Genomic DNA, 14,635 nt, shown 5'->3' with positions numbered 1-14,635 from the left:
CACCATGCTCCAGAGGTGCTGTCTAGACTGCAGGAGATGGGTAATCACATACACTATTTCTATTCAAATCATTGCAGACAACCAAATCCTCAGTAATTCCTACATGGAGCTGCCAAATGTTAAGAAGACACTATAACAAGCAAAATACCATCAACGGTCAGCTCTTATTAGTGGTTCTCTCACTACAAAAACCCCACTGTCCCTTCTTCAACACTGCATCAGTATAAATGAGCAAAGTCACCTTTCTATTGTTGTTTTTTTTTAAAAACAGGGCATGATGTCCATGGAGTACACTCAAGTACCTTTGAAGAGAAAGAAGTTGAGAAAACCCTGTGCATGACTAATATCAGACTGCAGCTGCCTGAAAATGGACATAACTAAAGCTATTCTGATGCTTATTACTTCAGAGGAGATGTTTATCAACAAGCACACTGAAAATCACCTGGAGATTAAGGATCAATCCTAGAGACAGTTGCATGATTTTTGAACAGTAAAACCAGAAAGTGAAATTTACTTCAAGTGTGTGGAAGTGCTTATTTCCAAGCCGAAAGTCTTGCTTCCAGCAAACTAAATGGGTAGTTTACTACACAGGAAATAAATCAAGATTTAAGTGTTTTAATTCAATTATTGAGACCAAATTTTACAGGAAAACGACTTCTGAATAGAAAGAGTGATGGGTGAAGAGGCATAATATCATAGGCAATTACTGCTGTACAGAACAGGAGTATGATGTGGTGTCCTGGTAGTGTTCCTAGTACCTCTCCTTACTCATTCATAGTCTTTCAGCAAGTGCAATATTGCCATTCTTGCCTTGGTGTTAACTGTTGAGGTGTTCAGCAAACATAAACTTCATATCAGAAAAAAAAAAAAAAGGCAAGAAATACAATGAAAGACTACTATAGGCTGCCAGGGAAAATAAATAACTCTTTCAGACAAGGAGAGAATGTTTATTTTAGAATAAAAGAGCATCATAAACCACACCTGCAACTGAATAGTTCCTGTGAATAGTGAAAACAATTCCTTTGTTACATCCAGCTGTACAAAGTATGAAGCAATAAACTGAAATCACAACAACCTGAAAGGACATTTGTCAAAATGGCCAACATGAAAATGAGGAGTGAAAGACTAACATTGTTGGGAAGGAACCTGATGGGAGGGTAGGAATGTTTGCTTTGGAGTAAGAATTAAGGCTCTCAGATTAAGCAACTTGAAATGCAATTAGTGAAAACCTATCTGTAAATAGACTGTCAGGCTGATAACTAAACAAGTGTTAAGCAAGGGAATACTGTTAGTTGAAGTCAAACTTGGACAACTTGGTGGAGACAGATGTATGACCACCTGATGGCTGCAAGGAAAGGCATAAAACTGTGAAGGCAGTGGTGGTGCCCATTACAGATTGCTGTCCATGGCATGGGGCTTCAAACTAGATGATCTTTAACATCCCTCCCAACCCAAACCATTCAACCATTCTATGTAAGCTCTCACTGCAAAATATAACACAGTGATATGAACAGACAAGAGTAAGAAAAAATACTTTTGATGAGAAAGGTGACGAGATACCATTTACAAAGAACTGAACAGCTGGAAAAGTAATAGTCTGTTAAAAGAGAAAGGTGCTAATATGCTATGTGGAATGAAGGGGCTACAAGACTGACAGTAATCAAAACAATGCAAAGAGGTCTGGCTGCGGAAAGGAGACATTTATACATGTGAAAAATGGAAGGTCTTTTCCATTCCAAAATTAATCTAATTAGGAACTCAGTATACTTGAAAAGAATGGAAGAGTATGCAATGCCTTTTTGTTAGAAACTCATTATAAAAGCTATTATGGAGGATCTTCCAAGAGCCATAGTCTGTCACCTGCATGTAAGCTGCTGTGCTCCATTAAAAACCATTTCCTAAAACCAAACCAGAACAAAACCCAAAGATCTCTGTGCATTGAGAATGGAAAGAAAAAAAAAAACAAAACATTTTTAAAGCACTAAATAAAAACTCTGAAGCTTCATTATGGTACTAGGATAGGTAAAAAATGGCTTGATTCTAGAAACCATAATGCTATCATGGTATCAAATGTCAAATTATTAAGTGCACAATACAAACTGACACTTGTAAAAACCTTTTAGAAATTACTTTTAAAAATCTTTTAAAAAAGGGTCTTGATTCTGTCTTCTATTCCTCTCTGTTTTCATTACTGGACAAGTGGAGGCTTGCCAGGGACTGTCACATATAGCTGTGTTACTGGTTTCTATCCAATTCCTAAGTGACACTGTTTTTTCCGTGCATGGCACGACAGGCACTGAATCTCCATAAATAATTGTTCTGATATCAGAGACACAGGACTATAGTTCTGTTCAGAGAGTTTGCTGGTCACAGGGAGTGGGGCAGATGAAGGATGCATTTATTCACACACAAAAATCTTTATTATTGGCCAAGAGCAAAGAGAAAGGAAATACAGAGAAAGACCATGACAATTTTATTAGGATTTGTTTCTTTGAGAGGACAAAGCTGGGGCTGATGGACAGTGGTGGTATTACACCATTACAGCAGTTTATATTGTACCTCTTTTGGAAATAGACTGTCAATATTTGCTCTCCATACCACCAAAACCACCTGTTTTTCATGCACTGCATGAATTTTCTTAATACATCAGAAAGAAATGGAGGCAAGCAAAAGAGGAAAAAATATACTGCCATCTAAATAGATTTTGAATAATGAAGAAAATATACAAGAAAAGCTCGCTGTCACTCTGCATTTTTTTTTTTTTCATACAGATTCAAATGAATAAAAAGTCAGTTCCTTCTCCAAGGCTGCTGCTGTTACACAGCACAGGGGAAACTGGTTTGCACTCAACTGCTTATGCTATCACATGCACATGAGGATGGAAATTCATTCTTCTTGCATCCCTCATGATCTGCAAGCCCTATAGAGGCAGGGAAAGAGGAAAAAAGCTTGGATGACAACACAGTACTCAGAATAGACTAGTCCTAAGCTCATCTCTGAGTCATGTTATGCAAATTGCATCACTCCTTGCTCTGCTTTTATATTGACATTACTGAAGACTGAGAGAACCCCAGAATATCCATTTGTTCCCCATCCAGAAGCTGCTGGATAACTGTTCATTCATCTGCTGCTCTCCATGCTTGTTGCACTCTTGGCTTTCAATGAGAGAATCAGAACTGCAAATACACGCAAGACTTAGGTACACCATGAGTTTATATAGTGATCAAAAGATGTTGTCTTATATTTCTCTCCTCCTTTCAAAATACTTAACACTATGCTTTATATATTGGACTGAGACTGAGCCCATGTTCTCAAATCTACCTTCTAATAGCAGTCTTAGCTCTATTTAAGATTAGTTCTTAAATCAGAGTCTTTTTCTGGAAAATAAGCCCATTGTTATATACCACAGCTTCAGAAATTAACTCAAACCCAGGATAGCTGTAAAATGTATAGCAGCATCTCTATTTCACAACTTCCTGACTGACTTGGAAGTATTTCAGAAAACGATCATTTAATTAAAAATGCTGGCAGTAGAACCATCTCTAACAATAGCTAGAGTAAATAAGGTTTGGGAATAAAAGATGAAGCACATGGAAATATGAGTCTCTAGTTGCATTTGTGAACTACGGAGTCTAAAGACTACATATATAAGATGGTATTATCTCTCCTAATTAGATGATGCTAAACTTAATTATCTGAAGATTTATCTGGATGTACTTAGTGGCCCTAAAACCTTTTGCATTTCCCCTGAAAAGTCAAATGTGCCAATCTGTTTCTGAGCTACTCAACAAACAGAATCAAGGTATTAATTTTAAATTATCTTTCCTGTGAGGAAGGTCTATGTGAACAGGGAACTAAAAAGACTCCCTTATATACATGTGTGTGCACATATAATCACCAATGTCAAACTGAACATACTCAAAAGCTTGCACTGTCTCCAAACCATGACATAGTTACCTTTTCTCACTGATGCATTAATTTCATAGGTTAAACTTACTATTTCTATTGCACAGAATTACCCTTGTGAAAATTATTTTGGGGAGATGGACACCAAAAAAGTGTCAGGGACAGAGTTGGGGGAAGATGCACGTGAAATTCCTCAAATGCTACAGCACCTCAGTATTTGTTAGGATTCCATTCAAACTAGTCATGTGAAGCCTTAGGGGAGCTGGTATGCAGGCAGATTTAGTTATGATGGTTCGTCAGTCAATAAATCCGTCAGTATTAAAATAATCTTTGAAGTGACTTGCAAAGATGTCTGTTAGTATATGTCAGTTATTAAGCAATTTTTCTATTGATATTGGATCACAAAAAATACTGTCTCTTGTAAAACAAGACATGAGGGTGAGAAAACAGTTGGAGCAAAAATCAGACTCATTCATAACAAGTCTATAATCACACCATAAAATAAACATGCCAGTTTCAAACAAAGAATTCTCCTGGCTGTTAATCTCTTAAATATTAAATACTAAGCACTCATGAATAATTTGAATAAAACAAAATTATGGACAATAGTAGATTACAATTTTTGTTTAATAGCAGGGCACTTATTTTTCAGGTCATAAAACAACTTCAATCACTGCAAACTCCAAAGACATAAATTAATTCTGAGAACAGCCTCTTACACCAAGTGCACAGATCCAAATTCAGTATGAACTTCAGGATCTTAAAATATGAACGTAGTTTGTGGGAAGTAACAAAAAAAAATTAAACGAAATTAAGACTTAAATGTGCCACTCCTTTTTAAAATTAAGAACATGGAAGTAGACAGTATCACCTGCACTTCTCCTATCTCAGCCATCACTTCATCCAATTTTCCCACAAACTTACTGGATTTCATTATAGAATAACTACCTTCTTTGGAAAGTGCCTTTCTGATTGTCCTAGAACATTAGGAACTTTTTTTCTTTCCATTTCCAGTCCCCAGTTTACTTGCAGCAAATTAAATCTATCCTTCCTTCAGGCAGTAGCATACAAGTGTGATCTTGATTAAAATCAAAATAACGTGTCACAGCTTCCAGTACTTTCAGTAAATAGTTCATTCAGGCCTAAAATCTTGTTCCTACTTGCTGGAGTTAAAAGTTCAACTCAATGACTGCAACAGATGTCTACCCACATCCTTAAAAAGATAATTGACTGGCCTAGTGCTGTCAGGGAAGTGTACAGATGCCTGACACAACATTGGAACTTTAAATATGCAAGAGCCTGCATTCCCTATCCAGGGCAAATGACTTCTACAAGGATTTCACAGTAGAAGATATTTGTAAAAGTAAAGATGAGGAAAACTAACAGTTAATAGAGCTGCTCCAAGAGCATCTTGTGGACAGAACACCTCTAATCATGTTTCTTATACCTCCATTTTTTTTCCTGAGTATTTTGTCTTTCCCAATGATTTTAAAAACAGAGAAAATGAAGCAATTAATTGAACACAGGGAAAAAAATGCTAAAGTTTGCAGCCACTGTCAAAGATTTAGAAGGCTAGGGCCTTGCCTAACATTATTTATAACCTTTATGATGTTTTTGACTCTGACCAGAATTTTCACATCTACATAAATGCATACATACACATATACACATGCTTAAATATATTCTCATATGCCCAGACTTGTGTAAACACAATGTTGCCATTTTTACATAATTTTACTAAGTAACACAAAGCATATTTACATCATTTAATATATCCAAATGTAACAGATTTTACATGAAGCAACTGCAGCCAGCCATGAAAAGGCTTAGCTTGCACTGCACAAAAGCACACTTGTTCCTGATGAAGATGGATGGTTACATCTTACATTTCAATTTGTTTGATTTTACAACCAGGATCACTCTACCCTTCCCATAGGCAACCTTAAAAAGTTGTTCTCCCAGTTCCCAAAAGACACACTCATCAAGTTCTTATACTAATACTTTACTCACCAATGCTGCTCAGAGAACTGCTGCTTTCAGAGTCAGAAGGCATTATGGACAGCACACTGTAAGTAGACCCTAGAATCAGGAAAACGAAAACAATATTACTTCTTCTCCCCCTTTTGCTCTCTCCAAACAAAGCTATGATTCATCTCCTTGATATTGTAGATACCAAATAAATTAACTAAAATTACTAAAATTATTCAAATTACTAAATAAGAGAGAACACGCATCACTGAAACATAAAAATCTAACAGGCAAAGTATAATTTGCAAAGGAACATTTCACTGTGCACTTTTTGTGGTAGAAAACCATTTTGGATAACATGGTTAAAGTGAGTTCAGCAAAATATTAAATAAACCAATTATTTCAAACAGCCTGAAAACACAGTTTCAAGTCTATTGCAGAAGATTAGGACTGATACTTGTGACAGCTAGTGGCAATCTATTTTGGTTTCTCATGTCTTTGCATGTACCAACTCCTAATTCATTGTGTAACTAATTTGTATTCTTCTCAAACTTCATTCAGACTTAAAAATTTAATTTAATTTGTAAATAAAATTTGCTTACATCCATTTGCAACTTTCAGTATCTGATCTTAAAAGCAAGGACCCACAAAGCAGTGTGTTTTCTAATGTATTAATACAGCAATAGAAAGTGAAGCCTTTCATTTTAGCTATTTTAGAAATATGATAGATTTTATTTACTAGAAGAACTAGAAGGACAGGTCCTACTTCAAAACATTAACTAAACAGCTTCACCATCCCTCACAGACAGGATAAACACAGCATAGTAAAGACAGGCAATGATTAGGTACAAAAGCCATTAGAAATCCAGGCTATTTTCAGCACTTGCCAGGATACAAGAGCTGTGCTCACAACAGCCAAGCCCTAAGACCATTTCAATACTTTCAGGAGCTCGCTTTCCTAGAGTCCCTCCTTCTTCTATTCCAATATTTCTCCCCTACAAGTTTCTTTGAAATTAAGAAATAAAAGCTGAGAAGCAGCAGGAGTAACTGCATGGAACAGACTGAAGGAAGGATAGGCTAGAAAATAAGAAATTAGGTTTTGTTCATCTCCTCTGCTTCTTACTAGAGAAAAGCATGACATCTGTAACTATGATGGTGTTAGATGAAAGGCAAGATGTGATAACATAATTTTACTTACACAAGTAAAAACAGAAAAACCAAATTAAAAAAATTTAAAAGAAGCAAGAAGTATTGCATCTTGAAGTAGACTGTTTAATCTGACAAATCTCTATGAAAAAATTATTTTAAATATACTAGTTACAAATAATTCTATTCAATTGTAAAGGATGTAATTTTTTTGTTATGTTCAAATTTTTAAACAAAATACAAGTACATCACACACTGAGTTCAGAAAAAATCTGCTGCACATTTTTGCTTCTATTTCAGACATTTTCAAATAATAATTTAAACTGTATTCCTATTTAACTAAAGCTTATTAAAAAGCTAAATAATTTCCACATTAGTTATACTTAACCTCCTTGCATATTCTAAACTCATATGACTTGCAGTATTTCTTGCAGTCTGGACCTAGACTGATTAGAATCACAAGTTAAATACAACAATATATTAAACAGAGTCGGACATCTTTATGATAGACAACATGTACTGAGATTGTATGAAAACTGCGTGGGACTCAGGCACAACAAAATCTTGTGCCAGGAAGTGACACTTAATTAATGCTCAGCAATTGAAAGCAAAATTGCCCAGTTCCTCTTAAAAGATTACATAGGAGTTCCAGACCTAAAGAAACTTGTATTGATTGTTAGCTGATTTTGCTTTTAAGAGTGAAGAAATAAAAGACTCAAAAATCTCTTCTTAACTGATCTTAATTTTATTTATCTTCAAGACACTGATCCTTTCTGTCTTCTTGTCCTGCAGTACAAGCGAGAGACAGGATTTAAGAGGAATTAAATTCTGCTCTCTGGAATGGATAGAAAGGTTTGGTGAAGCTGACTTCATCAGTGGAGAAATATGACTCTCCAAAGCAATGTTCTTAAAACATTTGCTCATATTTGTAGACGCAAGATCCGGTATGCATGGCATGCTATCAAGAAAACCTACAATTGTGAAGAGGGGAGGAATCATCTGACCCATTCATAATTCCTCACTTACAATAACAACAACAATCTAGTAACATTGTCTGGTTTTGACAGGGTACAAGTTCATTATCTGTAACAAGTGCCACCTTTGGCATCAGAAGCGGTATTAGTAAGCATCAGAAACAATAACCAGAGGTCTCTACACAGCTGTCACAATATTAAAATTCATCTTAAGGTACTGTACTGACACACATCCTTGTATTAAATCCAGGCTAAAGTGGCATTGTGCTTGGTATATTTTGCTTGAGCAAACTAGCAATACATCATTGGTACTGGCAAATGCTTCAAGAAAAATTTCCCCACTCATTAGGATGCCTCCTCACAGTAATGAAAACACTCAAAATCATCCCAACAGTAATTTAGACAGTTAAAAAAAAAAAAAAAAGAAAAGAAAAAAGCATAGGTTAGTTTCTATAACCAAAGACACTACAACACCCTGTTTGTTTGCAAGCCACACAACCACAGTATTCTAATAAATTTGTTGAAAACTCACCCTCCCCTCAAAAGAATTATCCATTTTGTTTTCTATTCTTAATGTTTTCTGACTGTCCATCTTGTCCAATTTCACCAAAAGAAAATAAGAGCTGAACACTAAACCATATAAGGAGCCATAAATACATTCTTAGATAAAGGTTGAATGTGCTTCACACCTAGTTCACATGCCTTTCACCATACTTTTCCAAATAGTTCACTTTATTATTTTTCTGCTTGTACTCACTTTGCATACTGAAATCCCCCAGTGGTAAAACTTGCTACATTTGATTTCAATTCACTGATTTATAATAATTGCTGACATGTTCCTAAAGTTCAAAATTACACGGTGAAATTACAGGATTCTGAGAAATACAGTAGAACCTATACCAACTTAAAAATAGAAATAAGAAAAAACCCCAAAAACAACTACATCAACAAGAAAACCCCAAAAAGCACAAGCAAACAAAAAAACAAACACATTTTCTACAGATACACATTCATACAGTGAGAGAAAACACATAACCATCCTGTCTTGACATGGCAGACTTGCTTTCTCTTTTAATTATCCAGACATAAGCTTTGGATCAGCTCCTGGCTGTATTAAAAAGCTTTGGCAGAGCACAGGGATTTAGAAATTGCTGTAGTATATACTCGAGAACCTTAAGAATCTCATTTCCTTCTATTTTCAACAACTAGAGCAAGTCATATTTCTTTAAGTTATTACTGTCTTTATTAATCAGATTACAGGACAGCCACTTAAGAACTTGCAAACTTGGAAAAGGAACTTGTTGCTTAAGTGTGGAAGCCACCTCCAGGGACAACAAAGAACTGTGTTCCAGTTTGCCTTCATCTTTCACACAATAGCCACACAGAAAGAGTGGTATGTATTTTTCTTGCTGAGAAAGACAACAATGGAGGAAAGAAGAAAAAATATAATGAAGAAAAAAACTAGAGAAAACTTACCCATCCTGAGAAGACAGCAACTGTCTAAACCAGCAATATCCTCATCAGCATTATCAAATCAAGACCGGTGGAATTAAACTCGCCACACAAAATGAAAACAGAAATTTCTCTCTTCTATCTTTCTAACTACTGAATTGTGAAACACCACATAACACTGGACATCACTCATTTTTAAAAGAGAAGCTTAAAAAAGCCAAGTCAGCTAATCTCCAAATAATGACTCCAAAACAAGTTTGCACCTTCTGTAAGAAAGTACTACAAAGGATCAAGTATGATATCTTCTGAGATATTACTGAATGACTTGTGAGAAAAAATAGTGTTCAGATTAAGAGAAATACGGTGTCAACTGCCAGTACTACATAGAAACTTCTCATCCTTCTCCATCCAAATACACAGGCTCCGACCATAGCTCTAAAGTATATAGTATAAAGTATAGTGTATCCAAGGGGACTGGAGTGGCTGAAGAAGGGACAGGGATTCACCTTTGCAAAATTAATTGCACATAGGCTTTCAATCCTCTAATTATTTCCCCCTGCCATTATCTACAATTCAACTCAAAGGAGGCTATTTCATCTTCCAAGCTTCCTTACATGAACTCAACTGTGTTGCAATAGCTCCCGCCTCAGACAAACACCCTCAGCACAGGGCCACAGAGACAAGTATACTGAACCTGCTGCTGTGTGGGAAGAACAAGGGGGTTTATTCAAAGAGCATGAGGTGTTTTATCCCACAAGATGGAGTGCTCAGCTTTTGGCTGCGCAGGTCTTGGTAGATCATCCATCTTTAGGGACAGCATTTAGACCTGCAGTATGGTTGACTCCAAAATTAGGCATGATTTCTAACTAGGAACACTTGACTTATTGTAGGACTGAGACTGAAAGAGACTTTACCTGTACAAATTTCTTTTGCTACCTCTCTGTGTTTAAGGATAATGTTAAAAAACCCTCCATGCTCCTCAGCTGAAAATTTCCATTGTTAATTGAATTCTGCTCCTCCTCCCACCTCCCTATGCAGTGACTGCCAGCTGATTCCACTTATTGTCAGCAAATGATTTTTCTGACAGAAGTCCAATGCACTGGATGAGAGGGCAGCACAACAAACATTGCTTTATCCACATCTCCATGCACCAAACCACACTGACACTGGCAGGACTCCTACATGCTGGGGGGAGCAGTTGTTTGATTACAACTGGAAATGACCCAGAATTCAATGCTCCCTTTGCCTTTACAACAACAAAACTGCCCAAGGAGCTCAAGACCACATGGATCTGCCGTGCTCTGTGTCTGAAGCTATTCTTTCCTTTTCCTTGGCAGCCTGTGCAGCCAGATTTGTCACAAACCACAAGACATGGTCACTGCATGCAAACTGTGTGAAATTCAGACTCTAAATTCTGATCTCATACAAAACCTTCAATTGGGTATTTGCTTCCATCTGTGTCACACTTACCTCAGATGTTTCATGGTCGTCTACCTTGAAGGAGATGAGCAACTCCAAGAACAGAGGTACAAACTTAGCAGTAAACGTCGAATAAAAGTAGATGCCCTCTCACCAAAAGTTTGCTATTTCTTCCCCATCTGCTTTCAAGCACAGCTTTGTTATTTATTCTGTATATCTATTTTTAGGACACCATGAAAACTAAATGAACATGTAATGGCTTTTTAAATAATTAAGCAGCTAAAAACCCATATTTTTTTATTTCCCAAATAGCTCAGTCTGGAACAGTTTTACAGAAATGGTGCGGGTCAAAATATTTATTTTCCTTTTCAATAGAAAAAGCTTTTTATAACAAGGTGTTAATGAGATATTTAGATATTATTATTAAAAGAGCTGTTTGGGAAAATATAGATGCTTTATTGTTTAATTCAATCTTGAATTCTAAGTGATTAAAAATACACTCCTGATAAAGACAGAAGACGCCACACAAGAAGAAGGGCTGGGGCACCTTTCTCTGAAACATTTAGTAAAAACAAACATAAAGTCATATTTAAGTGATAATTATGATTTAATATGACAATTTATGATAAGACATAGATTAAAAAACTTAAGTAACCTGCCAAAGGCCAGAGACATCAGTAAAGATGCCCTGAATTCTGTGCCTAGTTGTCAGTCAGTACAGCATCAGATCTTCAGCTATTAAAAACAACACTAGACAAATACCCATAAAATTCTCATTTTCTTAGCAACATCTGAACAAGTGAAATATTTACTTTTATAGGTCCATGCACAAAAGGCAGAGAAAATAGGAACTGATTATGAATTATTCAACCTCACTATTTAGTACAGATGGGAAAAATTTGCATTTAAAATCAAGTTTTAGTAAAAAATGCAGTGCAGGTAGGTAAAGCCAATTATCCTATATTTCAGCTCATGTGGATTGCACAGGTTATGCAGCTAATTATCAATGCAGCAGTGCTGTCCTCTGTTCTAAAATATGGTGTGGTATTACAGCTGACTATCTTATCAAACAACTACAGATATTTTTATGAATTTTTGACACAGATGCTTTAACAATTCCCATTAATGTATTCTGAGGAATCCACTTCACTGGCAAAAAGGCAAAGGTATCCACTTTTTCTTCCTTCTAGCTATCAAGAACATTCCAGTTGTTTGATGGATTATGTATGATAAGCCAAAGAAAAAATTATAAAACATAATAAAAAAAGGCTTTTTTACCCTCTCCTGATACCATCTACCTTTTCTAAACTCAGACCTGAGTACAATTTAATCTTATAAAGCTATCTGTCTTCTCTGAATACCCTCATTTCTACAACCCTAGCACATCAACATGGGCCAAACTTCTTTTTCTAACAAGAACCAGAACAAAGTAGTTGGAATGCTCTTCTCAGAAAGCAGTTCATTACTATTGAAGCACCAAACCAGCAAATGACTGAGGAAGTTACCTACAAGTTACAAACCAGTTCATACCTACTGCTCTCAGGACTGCAAGAGATGCATCAACACAACCACCCAAATTCGGACTGTGTGGGCATCATACTAAATGTGCCTCCTTTGAAATTAAGAGTCACGTTGGGAGATTTGACTTTTCCAACTCATGCATCAAATGAGTGGTTCATGCTACTTGGTGTAAAATCTGGCACAATGCTCCAGAAACTCCCTTGCAACCTTGAAAGGGGATGCATACTCCCACCAGCTAAGCCCTAAAAATATTGAACTCTCCTTATATAGCTCTTCATAGCATGCTTTAATATTCAATGCTCACTCAGACCAAAAAAAGGGGAAAATTATGTCCCAAGATGGTTTCATTAAGGTATGTAACAGAACGGTTGTAAACTCAACTTTGTTGTGCTGTTACAATAGAAAAATCTATAAACACTTTCATACAGAAGAGCACTTATATCCAAGCTTCTGTCTCTGTTTACAGCAGTTATTACTTTAAAGGCTAAGAGAAAAGATACACCTAAGCTCATGAATTTAACTTAAATCTTCCTATCACCTTAGCAAGTTAACTTTATTCCTGGACATTCAACTTCATTTAAGACAGCAAAAGTAAGGAAGAACAAAAACCACAGCTTTTTCCACTCCTAGTGCTGCAGATGAGGAAATCCTACTGCCAGCACTAATTCCATATTAAATACATATATATTTATTCTGTAGGTACAGAGTACAAGACTCTGCTCAGTAAAAGAGATGTCAGTCCTTGTTACCTACAGACTTCAGGCCCAAGTCCTGTTCAGGGCATCTGCAATTACAGGAAGGTCATCAGAACTGTGTGAATGCTACTTGTACACACCAAGTACCACAGATAAAGGAAATGTCGAATCCATGGCAAAGTGACCCAGGCAGATTGGAGCAATCATACAGGATCTTTCCAGAAATCTATCAGTTTTCACAAAGCTAATAGCTTAACCAGACAACTCTTGCAAGCACTGCTATGACCTCAGAAGCTGGGGAGGAGAACGTAACAGTATCAATTAAGAATACATTTGATACACAGACTATACTTTTTCCAAAGACAAACACACAGATATATAAAAAGAAATCAGACCTATGCTCTCATTCAAACAACACCATGAAGTATGTCCTTAATTGCTCTGCTGTACTGAGTGATTATTACAGAAATCTATTACCTATGAATTATTTACAAAAATAGTTTGATGCAGTAATCCCCAGGCATGAACTTCATGCGTCTTCTGGTTACAGCTGCACCACCCAGAAGAACTTCCCATCCCTCACCGGAGGTAACCTTCGGCTGTGATGGGGTGTAACAGCCTGATAACCTCATCCACAGGCACTGCCAGGTTGTGTGTGAGCAGATCTCTCCCTGACACACACAGGGAATACACAGAAAAATAGTGCTTAAGCTTCCTAAAGGCAAAAGTAACACGTGTAACTAAACAGAACAGAAAGCCATCTTCCCCCAAGTACCAGTGCACTCATGCATACAAATGCTCACTCTACCTGCGAGCTAAGAGCAGAGAATGCTGGAGAAAAAGGAACTCATCTGGAAGCAATTATAGCTTGAATTCCTGGGGTTTGCCTCTTCTCTGGAGGACGCAACTGCTGCTACTTTTCCTTCTCTCTCGGTCATGGAAGGACAAGGAGGAGACCATGTTCTCAGCCTCTGCTGTGCAGAGTGAGGAGGCAGCCACATGGTTGCTTTGCAATGCCAAAGGAGTTTCCTTGCTTAGATATTCCTAGAGGCTTCTTAATGACAAGACCCTGTTTGGAGACTAAATCCATTTGAGTGTCTAGAGAGGAGTTTTCTTACATAGCGAGGTTATCATTGTGCTAGATTGGCCCTTTAGCTTTTTTGCAAGAGAAAGCAACTGTAACTGCTGCAAGTGTAGCAAGTCACCTAGTAGCTAAAGACTTACTTAGGACCTCTTAATCCAACAGGTCTGGGTTACCAAGCAATCCATTGTACAAGCAATAGGTGGGAACTTGAGGTTCTAGTGACAGACAGGCAAATCTTCCTAAGGGGAGGATTTTCAGAACACATAATTACACCGTAAGAGCAATTGTAAGGGTGCAGGCGAGAAGGGAGTGACAATGCCTGAAATACAGGCAGCCAAATGCTATTTGCTCTATCAATTCTAGAAAAAGTTCTAAAGCTTAACGCACTGACAGTGTACTGACAAAAGCCTCAAATCACACTCTGACAGGAAGCAATAGCATTACATGGCAGCACACACTAAGGTATATGG

The 14,635-nt window shown here is 36.9% G+C and overlaps 1 protein-coding gene across 5 annotated transcripts in view; it reads right to left on the bottom strand.

The window, feature by feature from the left end:
* The window catches only part of DLG5 (discs large MAGUK scaffold protein 5), a 96,378-nt gene that overhangs the window by 54,807 nt on the left and 26,936 nt on the right, over positions 1–14,635 (bottom strand). For all 5 annotated transcript variants that reach the window (XM_021526692.3, XM_021526694.2, XM_021526693.2 and 2 more), the window contains exon 2: positions 5,917–5,985. In XM_021526692.3, the coding sequence (XP_021382367.2) occupies positions 5,917–5,985 (69 nt within the window). The remainder of the gene's footprint in view (positions 1–5,916; positions 5,986–14,635) is intronic.

The sequence above is a fragment of the Lonchura striata genome, chromosome 7 (assembly GCF_046129695.1).
Source record: "Lonchura striata isolate bLonStr1 chromosome 7, bLonStr1.mat, whole genome shotgun sequence".
Classification (NCBI taxonomy): domain Eukaryota; kingdom Metazoa; phylum Chordata; class Aves; order Passeriformes; family Estrildidae; genus Lonchura; species Lonchura striata.
This window is presented reverse-complemented; position numbering and strand designations above follow the sequence as displayed.